Raw genomic sequence first — 17,517 nt, 5'->3', positions numbered from 1 at the left:
TAACAAATAAAAAATAAACATTTATGTATTAGAATAAAATTAAAATTTTGATCTTAGTTACATGTTGCGTACTTAACTTAAATGAGATTTGCTAGATTTTACATTGCTTGAACCATGCTGTTTTGCCAACCTATTTTTGGGTCAGATATTTCTAATCGTGTTTCTTTTGATTGATTATAATTAGTGAAGGATTTAAAATCTATTTTATTCAAACAAATAAAAAAATTATTATTAATACAGATTTGAAATCAATCTCTCTTAAAGTTTTAATTGAGTTTAATTTAGAGGTGTGTTTGGACGAGATTATTTGACTTCTTGATTTTGAAATAGCTAAAAATAAAGCAAATCAATGGATTTAAAAAACATTAAACAAGTTGAATGAATTTGCATTAAAAGATTTGAAATCCTAATCCACTAAATTTAATGTTAACCTTCATTTGAAATTCATTTCTGAAACATTTTATCAGATCAAATTTCTCCACTTAAATCAAATCAGTATGTAAAAATACAACAAAATAAATATATAAATAATTAGATAAACCAACAGCTGGTAATATTTTCTATATTTAACATAAAAGATTGTGCGGTGAGAATCAACCTGACAAGTATATTATTTTTAATTTATTTATATTTTCAAATACATCTCTTATGAGGCGATCTCACGAATTTTTATCCTCGAGACGACTCAATTCTATCGATATTTACAATAAAAAGTAATAATTTTTATTGATGACCCACATAAAATATTCGACCTACGAAATTGATCTGTGAGACTGTTTCATAAGAATTTTTATGTATATCTTTTAGATGTAAAAGTTACTCCCACGATCCTATTGAACTTTCTTTAAAGTAGAAATGATAATATGTTTTTTTTTTTGTTTTTTTGGATTATATTCACATTGGAAATTTATATTTTTAAACAAAATATTTTAGACAAATTTACACGCACGTACGTTTTACACTTTTACCCCACTTTGCATGTACCTTAATCAGAGAAGATTTTTTTTAGAAGAAAATTTTATTATTGAAATTACGATCATGTTGAAGAGTTCAAAGTTTTTATCGTTAAATCTTGGTGATCGACAAACGAATTGTCTATCATCTAAGTCAGTAAGTTATAAAATCTGAATTTATATTCGAATGGATTAATTATAATCTATCTATTTGATTATCGATTATTCTAAATCATGATTTTGGATTGGGATCGTATGATTAATCTTTTATTTTTTAAAAAAGGGGGGAGAAGTTTTGTAAACCAAAACCTTGAACACTGCACAGAATTCACAAATAATAAATGACGGTGGTAAAATTCAAACTCCCAAAAATGGTACTTTTGAATCTGACCCCTTTTTCCTTTAATTTACTCAAAGTCTCATAAATATTTTCACACATACAAACTGTAATTAATTAGTATTTTTCTTCGTTGGTTTTTGGTTTACTGTTCACCAGTCCCCGACACTTTTCATCTCCCGGTGGGCCAATTCCCATTAATAAATATAAGCCCACACAGAGATATTGCATCATTTTCTTGGGTTGCTTCTTTTTTTTTTCTATTCCTTTTTTGGCTTAATTATCATGCGCTAGAGGAGGGTTGGACAAGGAATGACAGGAGGTAAATGAAGAAAAAGGGGCGGATGTTCTTGTTTTTACTTGTGATAATTATTTTTCCGGTTCTACTTCCCGTGGTTTTTATTGATTATGCTTCTGGGATTCAAAGTGTGTGTGCTTTTCTTGAGTCTGGTTCTTAATTTTGGATTAAAGCTCGCGTTTTGGGTATATATTTGTTTTTTTCCACATATTTTTGTTGATTTTATGTGGTGGGTTTTGAGGAGTTGTGCTTGGTGTCACCTTGGTGTCTCTTGTTCTTGATTACGCTGCTTATTTGCTATGTACTTTTGTCCATTGTTGAAATGATCTTTGGTTTAGATCTTAGTATAGTAAACCGTTTTATATATTTGTATGTTCTTCACTTTTTTCCGGGGATTTTGGAATTTTTCTGAAAATTTATTGGGAAATCAAGTTTAAGATTTCTCAGACACGTGCATCGCTTTCTCTGAATTCTTTTCGGATCCGGATTCTACAAGATTCTTTTTTTGGTCTGTGTGTGTTAAAAAAAATCCATATTTTTCAGTGGTTTTTTTTAAAAAATTGACTTTATGATCAGAATCAGCGGAGTTGAGATTTTCTTTATTTTTGCAACTCCATCTTTGCAGGTCCGTGAATGAAGAAGTCCCTCTTCGCATCCTGCTGCTGGATCTCGTGTTTTTGGTGGAGCACGATTTTAATTTACGTTGATAAAATATTTCAGTTTCAACAAGTTTGATTTTGGTGTTTTTTGATTCAAGATGATGACGTTTGAAGATATGGGTTTTTGTGGGGATTTTGATTTCTTTTCCTCGGCTCCTGTCAAGGGATTAGATCTCTGCCCTCCGCAGTCCGCTGATCCCGAACACGAGATTGAACCCCTAGCCGAGCAAGTTGTGGAGGATGATTATACAGATGAAGAAATCGACGTGGATGAACTCGAGAGGAGGATGTGGAGAGACAAAATGCGATTAAAAAGGCTTAAAGAACTGAACAAGGGTAGAGAAAGTGTCGACTCTGTGAAAAAGCAGCAGTCTCAAGAGCAGGCTAGGCGAAAGAAGATGTCGAGGGCTCAAGATGGGATCTTGAAATACATGTTGAAGATGATGGAAGTGTGCAAAGCTCAAGGTTTCGTTTATGGAATCATACCGGAGAAAGGCAAGCCGGTGAGTGGTGCATCCGATAATCTTCGGGAATGGTGGAAGGATAGGGTCAGATTTGATCGGAATGGACCGGCAGCCATTGCGAAATACAAGGCAGAGAACTGTGTCCTGGAAATAAATGAGGTCGAAAACCCCCTTGGTCCGACTCCACATACCTTGCAGGAGCTCCAAGACACGACTCTTGGCTCGTTGTTGTCCGCTCTAATGCAGCATTGTGATCCTCCTCAGAGAAGGTATCCTTTAGAGAAAGGTGTTCCGCCACCATGGTGGCCCAGTGGGAAGGAGGAATGGTGGCATCAGTTAGGCTTGCAGAAGGATCAAGGCTCTCCACCATATAAGAAGCCTCACGATCTGAAAAAGGCGTGGAAAGTGGGTGTTTTGACGGCTGTGATCAAGCATATGTTTCCCGACATTGGCAAGATTCGGAAGCTGGTAAGGCAGTCCAAGTGCTTACAAGACAAGATGACAGCTAAAGAAAGTGCTACTTGGCTTGCTATCGTCAACCAGGAGGAAGCTTTGGCTCGGGATCTTTACCCGGACAGGTGTCTCCCTTGGTCCTCGTCTGGTGGAAGTGGGACGCTCCTGATTACCGATACTAGCGAGTATGATGTCGAAGGTGTTGAGGAAGAGTCGAACTTTGAGGTGCACGAGCAAAAACCAAGTCCCCTTCAATTGTCGAATATTGGGATGGAAAGATTCCACGATCGGGTTCCAGTTCCACAACAATCTTATACCATCAAAGATGAAATGATCAACAATTTTGACTTCTCTCGGAAGAGGAAATTAAATGATGAGCTTAACAACATGATGGACCCTAAGAAATTAACTAGTGAGTTTCTTCCGTGCCCACATAGAGAACTTCGACGTGGTTTTCAGGATCGAGCTTCAAGGGACAATCACCAACTTCCTTGCCCTGACAAAGATTCTTCCGAATTTGGGGTTACGAATTTCAGCACAAAGGAAGTGAAACCGGCTGCCTTTTCTCAATCTTTTGTCCAATCAAATCATACTATTGATCTATCAGCACTCGGGGTTCCAGAAGATGGACTGAGAACGATCAACGATCTCATGTCTTTCTATGATACCAATATTCAGGAAAACAAGAACAGAAATGGGAGCTCCAGCATTTCTAAGGAGCCGTCTCTTCAGCACCTTCAATGCCAACAAAATGGTTACCTTCAAAGTCAAGAAATACTGCTGGAACCTAACATATTTTCCAACAACATGTCAGTCGATCAGATCCACCAGTCCAAGGTTATAAATCCGCCTTTCGTCTCCAATGGAGCTGAAAATTTCCAGCTTATGTTCAGTCCTCCATTCAATATGTCTTCCATTGACTACACAGACAATTTTCCTGATGTTTCAAGGGATAACCAGATCAAGCAAGACCTTTCGATTTGGTACTGAAACACTCCGTTTGAGATCGTCAACTAGGCAATCAACGTCTCTGATTCAATCTCCACACTTCATCAGGTGGAATTGTTTTACTCCGTTTTGTCTTAGTTATTACTATTCTAGTTTCTTAACCTTTTAGTCTCAAGAGTTCGTGCAAGTTCTTCTGGCATATAGTTGTTACAATCAAGAAAAGGATAGTATCCTACGGCGATTTACCATACTTCGCTGTTGAAAGAAACGGGTAGAGACTTGCATATGTATGTGATATAAATAAGCTTCATTTTCATTCGGAGTTTCTTGATTTGGTTGTTCTTGTCCGATCACAAGCTAAGGTTGATAGGTTGATATGTCTGCTGTGGGATCAAAGTTTGATGTACATAGTGGGTGTATTTTGTTGACTGGAAGACGATGTTTTGTCATCTTTATTTGACTTCGTATTTTTGCAAGTGGAGTGGAACAGTGAATGGGTGGTTCTTGGTGGATGCACGTCTTGTCTTTAAATGTGGACATCACATCAAGCCTAAGAGGCTTGAGGCTGCAACGAGTTGTATTCGGTCCTTCCAAATGAAATTTAATCCCGAATGTGACATAAAAAAAATTAAGTTTCTGCAAATTATATAATTTAAAAAATATCAACGGTGGCTGGCTGCTATTCCCGAGTAACATGGGTACTGGGTTTCCAGTCTTTTTCAGGTCGCTGTTTGGTAGTAATGAAAGGTTAATATACGAAATTTTCTTGGTCCCTTGCCTACTTCGCGACGACTTTATCAATGTTGATGCACATGTCCTGTTTTACTTTGTTCTTCAGTCAAATGATTGCGTTTTAAATGGTTTAAACATTTTCAATAGTGACCAGAAACGGGATTGGAAAGATATAATTGTGTATGTTTATCATCTGAATTTTTAAATATTTTTAAAATTTCTTATTATTGTTTGTATGGTCAAAATGTTGCGATGACCGTATTGGATTTGCATGCCAAATATTTTTGCGACGGGAAAATTCCTTGTATAATGTTTTATAATATGTCACGTAGGAATGATCAAAAAGTTTGCTCTCTTACATTATATTATTGTGTCTATATATATATAATATTAATATATATATATATATATATATTTTGATAAAAATTTAAAATAAGATTTTTATTTATTGAAACAGATGGACTTGTGATCTTATCTGCAGATGCTCAATATTGTAAAACGAAAGGACGGTGGATCTTGTATTTTCTGTTTGACTTTCAGGAATCAAGGTAGGTTTGCACATGTTAAGCCCTTTGCAATAATATTTCCATTAATAAAAAGAAAAAATATATGTGAGACGGTCGCACGAATCGTATTTTGTGATACGGATATTTTATTTGAGTTATTAATGAAAAAATATTATTTTTTATGCTAAAAGTATTACTTTTTATTGTGAATATCAGTAAGATTGACATATCTCACAGATAAAGATTCATAAGACCGTCTCACAATATACCTGTTTATAAAATATTCAATATCGAGCCATGCTCGTAAATAAACGTGTTTAGGTAATATTTTTCGAGCTTCTGTTTTTCCACAAAAAATTTATAAATATAGTAATTTGTGTTTTTTGTTTAGAATAACATGTGGATATGGTTAGGTAATGTATACTATTAAAATGGGTTTAATTAAGTTTAATTGTAATTATGTCTTTGGTTGGGTGATTATATGAGTTTAATTTTTAATGTACTTTTCATCTTTACTCGATAAAGTTGGAGACTCCACTCAGCCGCCTCGTAGAAAAAGTGAAGTCAGGCAACTTGAATTTAAATTATTTATTTAATTGTCGGTGGGCACTGTAATTATTTATTCAGCATATATTTGATCAAAAGTTCAATGTAGAAAGTCGCGTTTGAAAAATATAATCATATTTTTTTTAATAGCATAATATAGGATTTGGTTTTAACATTTAAATTTAACTCAGAGCAATTTTTTTATGGACTAAATTGCTGTTGTCATCTAATTAATCAAAAATAGGTATTAATGTAATAATATGACTTTTTGCACATATTTATGTTGATATGTTGAAGACAAGTTATGGGGTTTATTTAAGTTGAATATATCCAATTGGTATGGTTACTAGGAGTAGGTCTCTTGCGAGAAAGGTATAACGAATTTTTATCTGTGACACGGATCAATTCTACCGATATTCACAATAAAAGTAATACTCTTAGCATAAAAAATAATATTTTTTCATGGATGACTCGAATAAGAGATTTGTCTCACAAATTACGACCTATGAGATCGTCTCACACAAATTTTTGTCGGTTACTAGATACTCAAATGGTTCATTTATAATATGTAGAATTAATTATCATCAAGAAGCAGCACTTACAAAGGAAGCAAACATTTTATTTTTTATTTTACTCTTTAAAGTTTTCTTTTATTTAAAATTAATATTGCGTGTTAAGAAAATAATCAAGAGTGGACATCTACCAACATTTCTGGCAGAACATGCATGGCGGTGGGTTGTGCATGCACCTGGACAATAGGCATCATTGATTAAAGACAAAAATTTGTGTGAGACGGTCTCACGGATCGTATTTGTGAGACGGGTCTCTTATTTGGGTAATCCATGAAAAAGTATTACTTTTTATGCTAAGAGTATTACTTTTTATTGTGAATATCCATAGGATTGACCCGTTTCACAAATTAAGATCCGTGAGACGGTCTCATATGAGACAAACTCTTGATTAAAATAACAATCATTCCAAAGTAAAAATTAATGATAATAATAACAATAAGAAGGAATAGCATATTTTTTTCAACAATTAATATGATATGTAAATTAAAGAGTGCTAATTTTTATATATCGACAGAATTTATTTTTTACCGGTAGAGGTCGACCACTCTACTTGCCCAGCTGGTTGGTCCAAAGTAGGGATATCAAATTGAAATGAATATCAACAAAATTTAAATCTCGAATTCGAATTTCAACAAGTGTATTCGAGTTCAGTTGAAAACTCGAAAACTTTAATATTTTTGAGCGTGAAATCGTTTCGAATCAAGGCTCAATTTTCAAGTTCAACTTTAAGCATTTCCATATGTTCGCGAGTTGAAATATATTTATTTTATATATAATTATATTATTTTAATAAAATATTATAGCACGTGAAAGGTTCGTGTACTATCAAACGAAATAAGTTGTGTTCGAATTCGAATAAAAAAAAATCGAGCATTTACGAATTCCACTCAAATTCAATAATCTTGAATATGAATGAAATATTTTTCGAGCCAAGGTACGTTTCCAGAACAATTGCATGCACATGCACACCACGGTTTTAGTACAACTATCATGTCATTATACAGATATCTTAGACCATGTTAAAGGAATACATGTGAAAATTTGTGCCTTTCTACATATAACAGAATTCCACATCTCTACAACTCCTGAATCAACCAATTTTAACTTAACATGTATACATACACACTGCCTACTATATATATATGTATATTAAGTATAAATATATAATAGCTCATTTATTCAAAATCAATCAAATATTCAAGTTGAAGATGTCATTCTATACCTATGTATTGGTCCTTTTATTTTGATGCCTTCCCAAAATCTCGAGTCGCAAAATTTACACAACCTTCGTCTCTTGAGACTTGAACTGCTCGTACTTATCCTTCGCGTCTTGAATGGACTTCTGAAGATCAGTGAACATAGTGACAGAACATTCAGCGAAGTTGTTCAACTTGCCAAGAAAACCTGCCAAGTTTGTACGAAAGCCATCAAATGCAGGTACCAGATTCTCGAGAACATCATTTGTCGATGAATTTATACCGTGATCATCACCATCCATCCCGTCAAGCAATGACACATTACGAGAGCGATCAGTTGCCTTTCCTTGGTTTTTCTCTTGACGGGGCAAAAAGTGAGCCACTTCTGCTGCCAAATCTTTGATAGAATCAACGACTCCTTTATATGGTAATCTATCAATCATCTCCAACCATGCATCACAAATCATGTATATAGGTGGACCGCAGTCTCTCATGGATGGAAGTCTCATTCTTTTGTTTCTCTTGGAAGTGTTCTGTGGGAGAGAAACACACTTGAATAGCCACTTATTTATGGCTTCAACATAAATTTTCTGCGCGCCATTCCATTTTGTAAAGTTGGACGATAAAGTGCTGAGTACATTTTCGAGATGGACAGAAATCTGTCTCAGTGAATCTGATTGTATATTGATCTTCGTGCTTCCAGGGGCAATAGAGATCGATATAATGTGAAATTGAAGTCTGTGGCAATCCATCATCATTTCCCACATTCTTCTTAATCTATGATCAGGAACAAGAGTTAGAAATAACTTTTTCCTAAGCATATAGGAGGTGGTGCAATAATATTTTAACGTTTTAACATTAACATTATGAGGCCTGGAGACCGGGAATAATAACTTAAAGTTAGCATCGAAGGTGTCATATTCCGTTCAAAACATACTGCTTAGGGGGCAAGCTAGTAAAGTCGATCAAAGGGCGGGGAAAGTTGTGATACAACTATTGTACGTAAATCCAAGGAAATGTAGAAAAGCCAACTTTTGAATGGGGTTTCATTTGTAATTTTTCTGAAAGCAATTGTGTCAGCCCCTAGGAACTGGACCTGCCGCCATCTTACTCGTCAGTTTGGTGCTCCAATATGTAATAGGCATCAAATGTCCAAATAAATTATGGTGACTGATCTTATGTATTTGATAGCAGAAACCAGGGGAAGATCCATACCCTTCGATTAACTCCTCAAGTTGAGGCTGAAGCTCCTTGTCTCTAATTTCTTCGATTTTCTTTGAGATAGAGTCAATTCTATGAATAGAAACTCTAATTCTTGAATGGAGATCTTTAACTAGCGCACGTGTTTTGTCAGTATTCAGTCCTTGTGATTCTTTCTGTCGGAGAAGCTTACACTTCAGATCAAAATTACTTCTAAGCACTTGACAAGCCTGAAAGCGGAATTATATTGTTTGATCCCCACACAATCATGTCTCGTCAGAAAATATAAAGTTTGGAGTGTACCTTCACTTCATCGTAAAGCTTCTTCTCCCATGCATAGAGCCTATCCAAAGTTGAGGCATGACTTCCAGAGACCATACAAAAGTCTTCAAAGAGATTTTTACTAACATTATTGATATCCTCAATGGATTTCCCACGAAGAAGATTCCGAGATGAAGCAGATCGAGATGATGAAGTCCGATGCCACGTTAAGTACTTGACAGAATTTTGAGGAGGCTCTAGATAAGTAATTAAACAACTAATGAGTGATCAATAATTGAATGAAGACAACTTGAGTTAAAAATGCATGATAAAACTCTTTAAAACATGATAAAAATGCATCTATATCGAAATAAGTTCTCAGACAAGATCAGTCAATCTCTTTCAAATTAGGTTATACTGATCACCTCTTTTTACAGGTGAATATATCTCTCACTTTTTCTTATAAGAATTCACAATTAAATCTTATTAAAGGCGTATCAGAATCTTTATAGTCTGACATATAATTTCAAAATATATTATCTCAATTTTAACAATATGTATGCAATTCAGACATGGTAAATGCATGCACTGAGCCAATACTAAGGAAAGAAATAAAATTTCCAACTTTATATATAATCATTGCTCCAAAAGATGAAATCGCTCACCTTAGGCGCCCCTCACCCCCGGCCCGACAGGAATGTGAGAGGAGGTAAATCATGGTGACTCAGCCAACCAGCAACAGCTAGACCTTATGCTACGCCGCGCACAAGGAGCTCCCACTTTATATATAATCATTCATATTATGGATCAATGTTCTAAAACTCGGGTTAGGCGGCCGCCCTAGCGCCTAGGCACCGCTTGACCGCACCGGTTCTAGGCGGCCAGCCTATGCAGCAATGGCGCCTAAGCGGTTCAAGGCGTTTAAAGTTTTTTTAGGAAATTTTTTTGGACTTTTAATTTTCAAAAGCCGAATTAAAGTAGAACATGACATAAAGAAAGAATTATAGGCTCGTGCTTTTAATTTTTTGGGATTAAAACCACAATTTGTTGGTTTGCACTTGCCCTAACACGCCACTCTCATCTTCTTTGTCTATTTACTTCTGTACAGATAAGAAAATCGAACCACACCTTAAAGGTAATTTTTTTCTTTATTTTGATTTATTTTGTATTGCCTATTATTCTGATCCGTCTTAAGCAGATGAATGAACCAGGTGTCAATTGGATTTTAACAAAGTTTGGGCTGAAATTTAGTTTAAGAATCATTACAAGTTTCTTGATACCGAGGAATCCGCCTAACGACGCCTAGTCCCCGTATAGATGTCCTAAACTCTAGGCGCTAGTCTGGCGCCCGAGTGCCTAGTGAATTTTTAGAGCCATGTTATGGATCCATACTGATTTGAGTAATTGTGATAAAAATGTTTCCTTAACCGTGCGAAAGCTCAACACGTATCTTAGTTTTATTTTCAATCTATTAAAAGTAAAATATATGAATACAATAAATGCAATAAGACACCCGGTGATGATTATTACTAGAAAAAAAAATGTGGTAAAGTATAATGCTATGTTATACGTTACGGTCTACGTTGTATAATTTCTGAGTGTTTTCGGAGAATGTGTGAGATATCCAAAACAAAAAATGTGGAAGGGAAGAACACTAACAAGTAACATCCTACTGTTTATATCTTCATAGACTATCTATCTCATCAATCATATAACCTCTTTCCAATGAACAAAAGATCCTTGGTTAATTGATAAATGGTGAAGGGGAGTGAAAGTGCTGCTTTCAAAGACAACTACTGCTAAGGTCCATAATTCCACGACAGCGGAAAAATAGCTCTACATAAATATAGTGGGAGAGACCTACCTTGTTTAATCTCACTTGGATCATCCCCGCAGGAGAAACAAGACTTCAGTAGAGATGAGGCAACTGATCCACCTGCCAAAAGAAGAATCCTTTATTTAATATCATCAATTTACATGACAGGGAAAACAATAATGATGAAAGAAAATTAATAGCAAGGAAAATGAAAAAATTAAGGCACTGATAATTTGTAGAATTTTAGCTGAATGAGGTCTTCAATACACATTACCCTACTTCATGATGACTGAAAGTTTCTATCATAGATAAAATCTATTGGAAAAGCAAAAGAACTAAGGCCTTTCATCCATTGCATAGATTTGTACACTTGTGTGTGGAGGATTGTGGATATTATATATATTTTTAATTTTTCACAATCTAAACTACATTGGAAAAATATTTATTACTAAAAGTCTAAAACACAATATGTATTAGCGAAAAAATAAAATAAAATTATAAATGATAGATTATTTTGAATAATTTTTTAAAATGTAGATTAATCTTTACTCCTTTGAAATAGGAGGGAAAATTTAAAAAAATAAAGGTTTTTAGGTAAGGCAAAAAAGTTTCACTATTCACACCAAACTCTAAGGATCTCTCTCTTAATTAATAGTAATAGATAACAACATCTTTCGCAAGATCATCCTATAGATGAAAATTCTCTTGGAATTTCAATATGGAGTTCCCACATTGCTTGCTAAACCAAAAATAAAACTACTGCTTACTGAACTAAAAATAAAACTAACACTCAAGCATGCATATATGAATACACATGAACCTTTCAGTGCAATTGTGTGTGCATCAGTGAGAGAGAGTTCCTTACTTTCTTTCCCAGGGAAAACTGGACGGAAATGAAATTTATTTGCTTCAAGCATCCGGGGAACTTCTTTACCAGATTCAGATGCTTTAGCAAAAAGATGTTCAATCTCTTGCATGCTAGACAAGAAGTCCTTAGGTGCGACCTTATATTCAACTTCGCTTTCTGTAATTGGATTTATCTTCGCATCATTCAGATACATAAATCTTGAAGATGCGGCTTTTAATGGTGATAGATCAGGAGATTTATTTTTCTTCCCACTGATAAACTTGGCCTCTGATACCATGCGCTCTGTTGACTGTATGGATGGATCTTCATCGAAGACAAACTCTTTGCCTTTGATCACATTTTCAAAACCTGGAGACTTGGTTTCTGATGACTTTATAGATGAATCTTCATTGACAACATTTTCTTTGCCTTCTCTCACATTTTCGAAACTTGGAAGGTTGGTTTTATATACTCTATTTTCTTGAGGTGTCACAGATAACTCATTATTCGCATCATTTTCTGTTGCCACACTAATATTTTTAAAACTCCGAACAAGTGTAGCTAAGGAGGGCTCGTCAAATTCGTCTTCAGAATCATGAGATTCGTCTATCCCATGTGAGGATAACTTCTCTTCCAAATCTTCAAGATCAGGAATACCCTCCTCAGCCCTAAGATGTTGAATCTCATCAGAGTGTTCAGAACCCTGATCAAATCCATTTCTCTGTTGTGAAGAAAATTGATCATCAATCTGATGAAAAAGTCCAAAATAATCCCATGGTGGAGTTTCTGATGGGATGGAAGGAGTTTCAAACGATGATGCTACGGGTATTTCTGTCGAACGAGGAGTGGTGCTCAGAGAAGTGGTTGAGGTAACCGATACCGTAACATGCACAGGAGGCTTCTCCTCAACTTTCTTGGAAAATGTGCTTCTAAATTTCATATGATGAGAGTTGTACTTCAACACTTGCGATGATGGGGATGGAGAGACATTCACGGTGGCATCCTCATATTGTGATCGGGATGGAGAGGACATAGATAATTGAGAGACGGATTTCTCGGCGAAAGCTAGTGGCTCGGTAGTTACACTTCTTGAAGGGAAGGCGAAAGATTCAACTCGAGCATCAATTTCTGCAAATCTTCTTAAAGCAGCTCCTATGATTTTCAGTTCCTCTATATAAGCAATATGAGCTGCTGCTACAGAACACCTGCCGTTGAGTGCTTGTTTGATAAATTTCTTTCGAGAACGGCAAAGCTGCAATCCTTTGTCTTCTTCCATTCTAGAATTTGAGGCTCCCATTTACTCTTACCTGGCGATGCCCCTTTAAGTGCCAAATTAGTATGCGGGGATATGACTTCTGCTAAATACATCCTGGATCACATAATATCATATGAGTTATGGGAATGCATAAATCACGGACCATTAAATTAATAAATTGTTGATGATATAAATGGGTTACTTACTCAATTAAATAACAGAGAACCTATACTTCCATCAAATCTAATTTAAACAGGACATTAATTTAACAGAATAGAAGCGACTCAATATCTGTTTTAACATACAAAACAATCATGATTCCCAAACATAGGCCGTTTAATTTTTACCAAGATAATGAAGAATGAAAGATCCGTAAACAATATGCAATATTAACTTTGTTTATGAAAGGAAAGGTTTTTCAATATTCATGATAAAGCACAGATCAACAAGATAACAAATGGAATAAATTTATGAAGTTAATTAAGCACATATTACGAACACATTCAATAAAATGCCCAAATCAATCACGGACCAGATATCAGGGTTATGTACTGAAGTCCTCAATTTTAAATCTCATATTTGTTGCGAACAAAGCTGGCTTACAATCACCGCAACATGAAGGACATATTCAGCATTTTTAGTTTTTGAAAGCTTTCAAAATTAAGCAAGCCCCCGCATAAAACAAATTTCTATCATTAATCAGATGGAAACAAGACTTAAGTCCAATTCCTTTAACCAAAACAACTTATATCGATCCTCCTGAACCAACTAAGAAACCAAACCTATCAAAGGAAATGAAATCGTAAGGCTATCTTTAGAAGTAGAAATCTACTGAAAACAAAATTAATTGCAAAAATTCAAAACCCAAATCAGCCAAAATAAGAATCTAATTAAATTTCGAAATCTATCCAACAACCAGCAGATAACATAAACATTCAAGCCCAAGAAACCAAAAACAAAGAAATCACAACTTCCACCGCAAATCCAATCAAGATTCACAAACCGCTAGCAAATCAAATGAAAGGGTCAAACGAATTCAGGGCCACTCTGTTTCAAGTCAATCTCTTTCTTATCGGGAAAGTACGAATTTACCAAATTTTAAATCAGCTGGCAGCGATATCCTTTTGGAACCAAAAGCCCTCCTTGATTTCAGTGCAGAACACAATAGACGGCTTCCCAAACGAATAAACCCACGTAGTAAAAGGAAATCGAAACCTTTTAAGAGGATTACGGTTGTGTGTGACAGTGAATCTGTCAGATCAAAAAGGGCGATGGGGTAGGTACTGAGTTTGCATGCAAAAAAAAGGGAGAAGAGCCGACAGAGGCAATGGCCCGAATATGGTAGCAAGGCTGTGGGCCATCGCTGACTCTGCAAAAGCAAATAGCATTAAAAAACAATAAATCTTTGATTTGTTTAGTGTAAAGGTCTCAATCGAACAGTTCTTGAATTTTACACTGCCTTTTTGTGAGAAGGAATTACAAAATAAAGGGAGAAAAGCGTGAAATTTACGCCGTGGAGATGGGTTGTTGATTCATTCATTCTGCTTCCGTATCTTCTTCTTCTTTCTCTCACTCAGCTGCAAGAAAATGAGCTGTCAACACAAATTTTGACCTAACATTATAATATTTGGAAAGTCCTTTGTTTCCAAGTAAACTAACAAATATATGTGGAGTAGATCGATGTGAAACTGTCTTAATTTGTGAAACGAATCAATTCTATCGATATTCACAATAAAAAATAATATTTTAGCATAAAAAATAATATTCTAATCATAAAAAGTAATATTTTTTCATGGATGACCCAAATAAGAATCTGTCTCACAAACTACGATCTGTGAGAATGTCTCACACAAGTTTTTGTCATATTTGTGAGAGTTATAATTGAGTTTCAAATTAATATTTTGGTGTAGATGAAGTACAATTTATTGCATATTTTAAATACAAAAGAATTAATATAATATGGATTATTTAAAAAAATAAAAAAAAAAATTACCTCGGTTAGTTAGTTAGTTATATATTTTGTGATGAAAAAACTTGACATGAAATAAGAATGGACTGGAATATTTGAAAAGCTTCGTTTTTTCAAGCTGTAATATTTCTAAAAATGCATATAAATTGATATAACAGGGGTTATTTGCACATTTAACCTTGTGCAAATATTTTCTTGCATACAATTATATATGTTAATTATTTTCACAAACCTTGTATGGTCATTTTTCCCGAAATTGATATGGTGAAAAATCCATTCATTTTATTATTCAAGGTAAAAACTTGTGTGAGACGGTCTCACGGATTGTATTTTGTGAGATTGAATCTCTTATTTGGATCATTCATGAAAAAGTATTACTTTTTATATTAAGAATATTACTTTTTATCGTGAATATCGGTATGGTTGTGTTTGCACAATATTTGGTATTTGCGGGCGTGCCAGGTGCGAAAGTGCACCGATTTGTGTAAAAACGATAAAAATCTAACTTCTAAAATCAAACGACAGTGAATTCTAAATTTGATCGTTGGTTCTAATCTCCTAAAACATATGCGATGCCAAAATTAAGAAAACTATTGGAAAGTGACGGAAATAAACCCCTGACATGTTTTGCATTTACAAAACTGTAGGAATTCATCAAAGACATGAAAAATATAATAATTTGTTGCTGAAATCTAAAATGAGAAGACGTAAATTGCTAGAAAACTTAAAAAAAAGTGCTTGAAGCAGAGAGCTTCTTTTTTGCAGATTTTTGTCTGTGTAGAGTTGTTTTGTGTTGTTTGCCGATTCCTCCATTTTCTTTACTGTGCGGTGCGGTGCGGTTCCTTCCAATCTCCCATGACTCACGATCTTTTCCCATTTTCTCCAACGATCTCCTCCTCTCTCCACGATCTCTTGGACGTTATCTGCTTATTTAAATACACTAATGGGCTTCTTCTTTTTCTCTATCAATTTAAATTTTTGGGCTTAGACAATTAGTTGGGCTCAATTTAATTTTTGGTGCAAACAAATGCCCCCCGCAAGCATTGGCCCATCGGGCCAAAATGCTTGTGTATGAGCCCAATTTTAATTGTACTTGTAGCGGCCCGTGATTTTATTTGTATGTGAGTTGGGTTTATGATAGTGGGCTGAATAACCCAAGCCCATTCACAATTGGATTTCAAGCCACTGTCTCTTGGTTTTCTTCATTCCCGCTTCCTTCATTCTCCAGATTCAAAACTCCCTATCCCACTTTCTTCAACCTCTCTGCCTCTCCTTTGTCCGATTACTCTCGTTGCCGCTGGAAGATCGCTGCCCTTAGAGCTTGCTCGCATTTCCTTCGCCGGCGTTTCTCCTACTCCATCTTGCATAATCCCACACCTCACTTTCTTCATTCAATTTCTAGATTTTAAAATCTGGCCACAACCCCTCTTCACCATTGTGCCTTCATGGTGTTTGTGAATTTGCTCAATGAGAAATACATTAAAATTTTGTTGTTTTCATTCTCGGCTAGACAGACTCCCCAACCGTCGTGGCTCCCCGGTTCACCACAGCTTCTAACGGAATCTGCTCGCCCTGCAAGAGCGAACACTACTATCTTCTCGAGCCATGGTTTTGCGGCTACCACGACCTTACAAGATTTTCCTTCGGTTGTTTCTGCTTCTTCTACAGCTATTGGTAATCTTTCTCCATTTTTCTCGAGTACTATGTGATGCTATTCTTCCTTGAAATTTCTTGCTGTCTTGATTGGAGTAGACTCTTTATTTCTTTCTGCTTTGCATTATTAACCCTGAGGCACTTTGACTCTCCTGGAGAAATTTGAGGGAATGACGACTGGTTTGCCACAATATTGATCACTGCCATGTTACTCTATGTTATTTCCATGTTGGCTCCTTGTAGATGTTTACATGCCACTGCCTTTGTTTCTTTTCTAGTATCGAGTTCCTGTGGGGAGTTGGGTGGTTTTGTGTACCCCACCGACAAACAACTGATTCAAGCCATGTGTTGGCATAACTCCCCGCTAGATCACTGACTCTCTTGTTCAATGAACGTGCATATGGCCATGAATTGGTAGCCAAGAGGTAACTCTAATATTTTCTTTGTGTGTTGCATATCACTTGGGTCACATTCCCCATACCCAAGCAGCCATTTGCATGCATTGCACTTCAGTTGGACCCCTTTCCCGCATACACGTTTATTTACTGTTCTTGCATGCGGTGATTCCGCCTTTGAGTTGTTGACTGTTGGTTTGGTGTTGTGGTTGTTGGGTGACGGATGTGGAACGAAGGTGGATTTGTACGGGGTGTTGTGTATTGGATGTTGGGAATGGGTTTTCTATTCGTTTTTAATCCACTTAACCCACTTCACTTCAATATTTTCAATCAAAACCATATGTTGGCTTAAAACTCCCCGCTCGCAATTATTTCCTCCCCTGGTTCCCTATCGAAACAAAATGAATCCAATATGATAAAAGTGGCCTACTGGCCAACTTCATTTGATCATAACCAA

At 35.6% G+C, this 17,517-nt stretch overlaps 2 protein-coding genes across 4 annotated transcripts; one reads left to right on the top strand and one right to left on the bottom strand.

Annotated features, from left to right (window-relative positions):
- The first annotated feature begins 1,442 nt into the window (after positions 1–1,442).
- On the top strand, positions 1,443–4,572 carry LOC140842358 (protein ETHYLENE INSENSITIVE 3-like). Of its 2 annotated transcripts, none has more exons than XM_073210187.1 (2): positions 1,443–1,612; positions 2,214–4,572. In XM_073210187.1, the coding sequence occupies exon 2, from the start codon at positions 2,346–2,348 to the stop codon at positions 4,152–4,154; it is 1,809 nt and encodes a 602-aa protein (XP_073066288.1). In that variant the 5' UTR covers positions 1,443–1,612; positions 2,214–2,345; the 3' UTR covers positions 4,155–4,572. The 2 variants fall into 2 exon arrangements, with proteins under 2 accessions (XP_073066288.1, XP_073066289.1); XM_073210188.1 differs by having other exon boundaries at positions 1,597–1,773.
- A 2,851-nt stretch (positions 4,573–7,423) lies between these two features.
- LOC140842357 (uncharacterized) lies at positions 7,424–14,685 on the bottom strand. 2 transcript variants are annotated; one of them, XM_073210184.1, is made up of 7 exons: positions 14,554–14,685; positions 14,136–14,412; positions 11,807–13,157; positions 10,990–11,061; positions 9,168–9,382; positions 8,880–9,094; positions 7,424–8,441 (listed from the first exon to the last, which is right to left on the bottom strand). In XM_073210184.1, exons 3-7 carry the CDS (start codon positions 13,083–13,085, stop codon positions 7,745–7,747), a joined length of 2,478 nt encoding a protein of 825 aa, XP_073066285.1. In that variant the 5' UTR covers positions 13,086–13,157; positions 14,136–14,412; positions 14,554–14,685; the 3' UTR covers positions 7,424–7,744. The 2 variants fall into 2 exon arrangements, with proteins under 2 accessions (XP_073066285.1, XP_073066286.1); XM_073210185.1 differs by having other exon boundaries at positions 14,136–14,627.
- Positions 14,686–17,517: the final 2,832 nt, after the last annotated feature.

This window comes from Primulina eburnea, chromosome 10, assembly GCF_022965805.1.
Source record: "Primulina eburnea isolate SZY01 chromosome 10, ASM2296580v1, whole genome shotgun sequence".
In the NCBI taxonomy this organism is placed as follows: Eukaryota; Viridiplantae; Streptophyta; class Magnoliopsida; order Lamiales; family Gesneriaceae; genus Primulina; species Primulina eburnea.
This window is presented reverse-complemented; position numbering and strand designations above follow the sequence as displayed.

What these genes read in the sequence shown, in the direction of transcription:
- LOC140842358 (XM_073210187.1), top strand. Translation starts at nt 2,346, where the DNA reads ATGATGACGTTTGAAGATATGGGTTTTTGTGGGGATTTTGATTTCTTT.
- LOC140842357 (XM_073210184.1), bottom strand. Translation starts at nt 13,085, where the DNA reads ATGGGAGCCTCAAATTCTAGAATGGAAGAAGACAAAGGATTGCAGCTT. An exon ending in AGTTTTCCCTGGGAAAGAAA is followed by an intron (nt 11,062 to 11,806) that starts GTAAGGAACTCT and finishes TTCTTTTGGCAG; the next exon opens with GTGGATCAGTTGCCTCATCT. An exon ending in CTTGAGGAGTTAATCGAAGG is followed by an intron (nt 8,442 to 8,879) that starts GTATGGATCTTC and finishes TCCTGATCATAG; the next exon opens with ATTAAGAAGAATGTGGGAAA.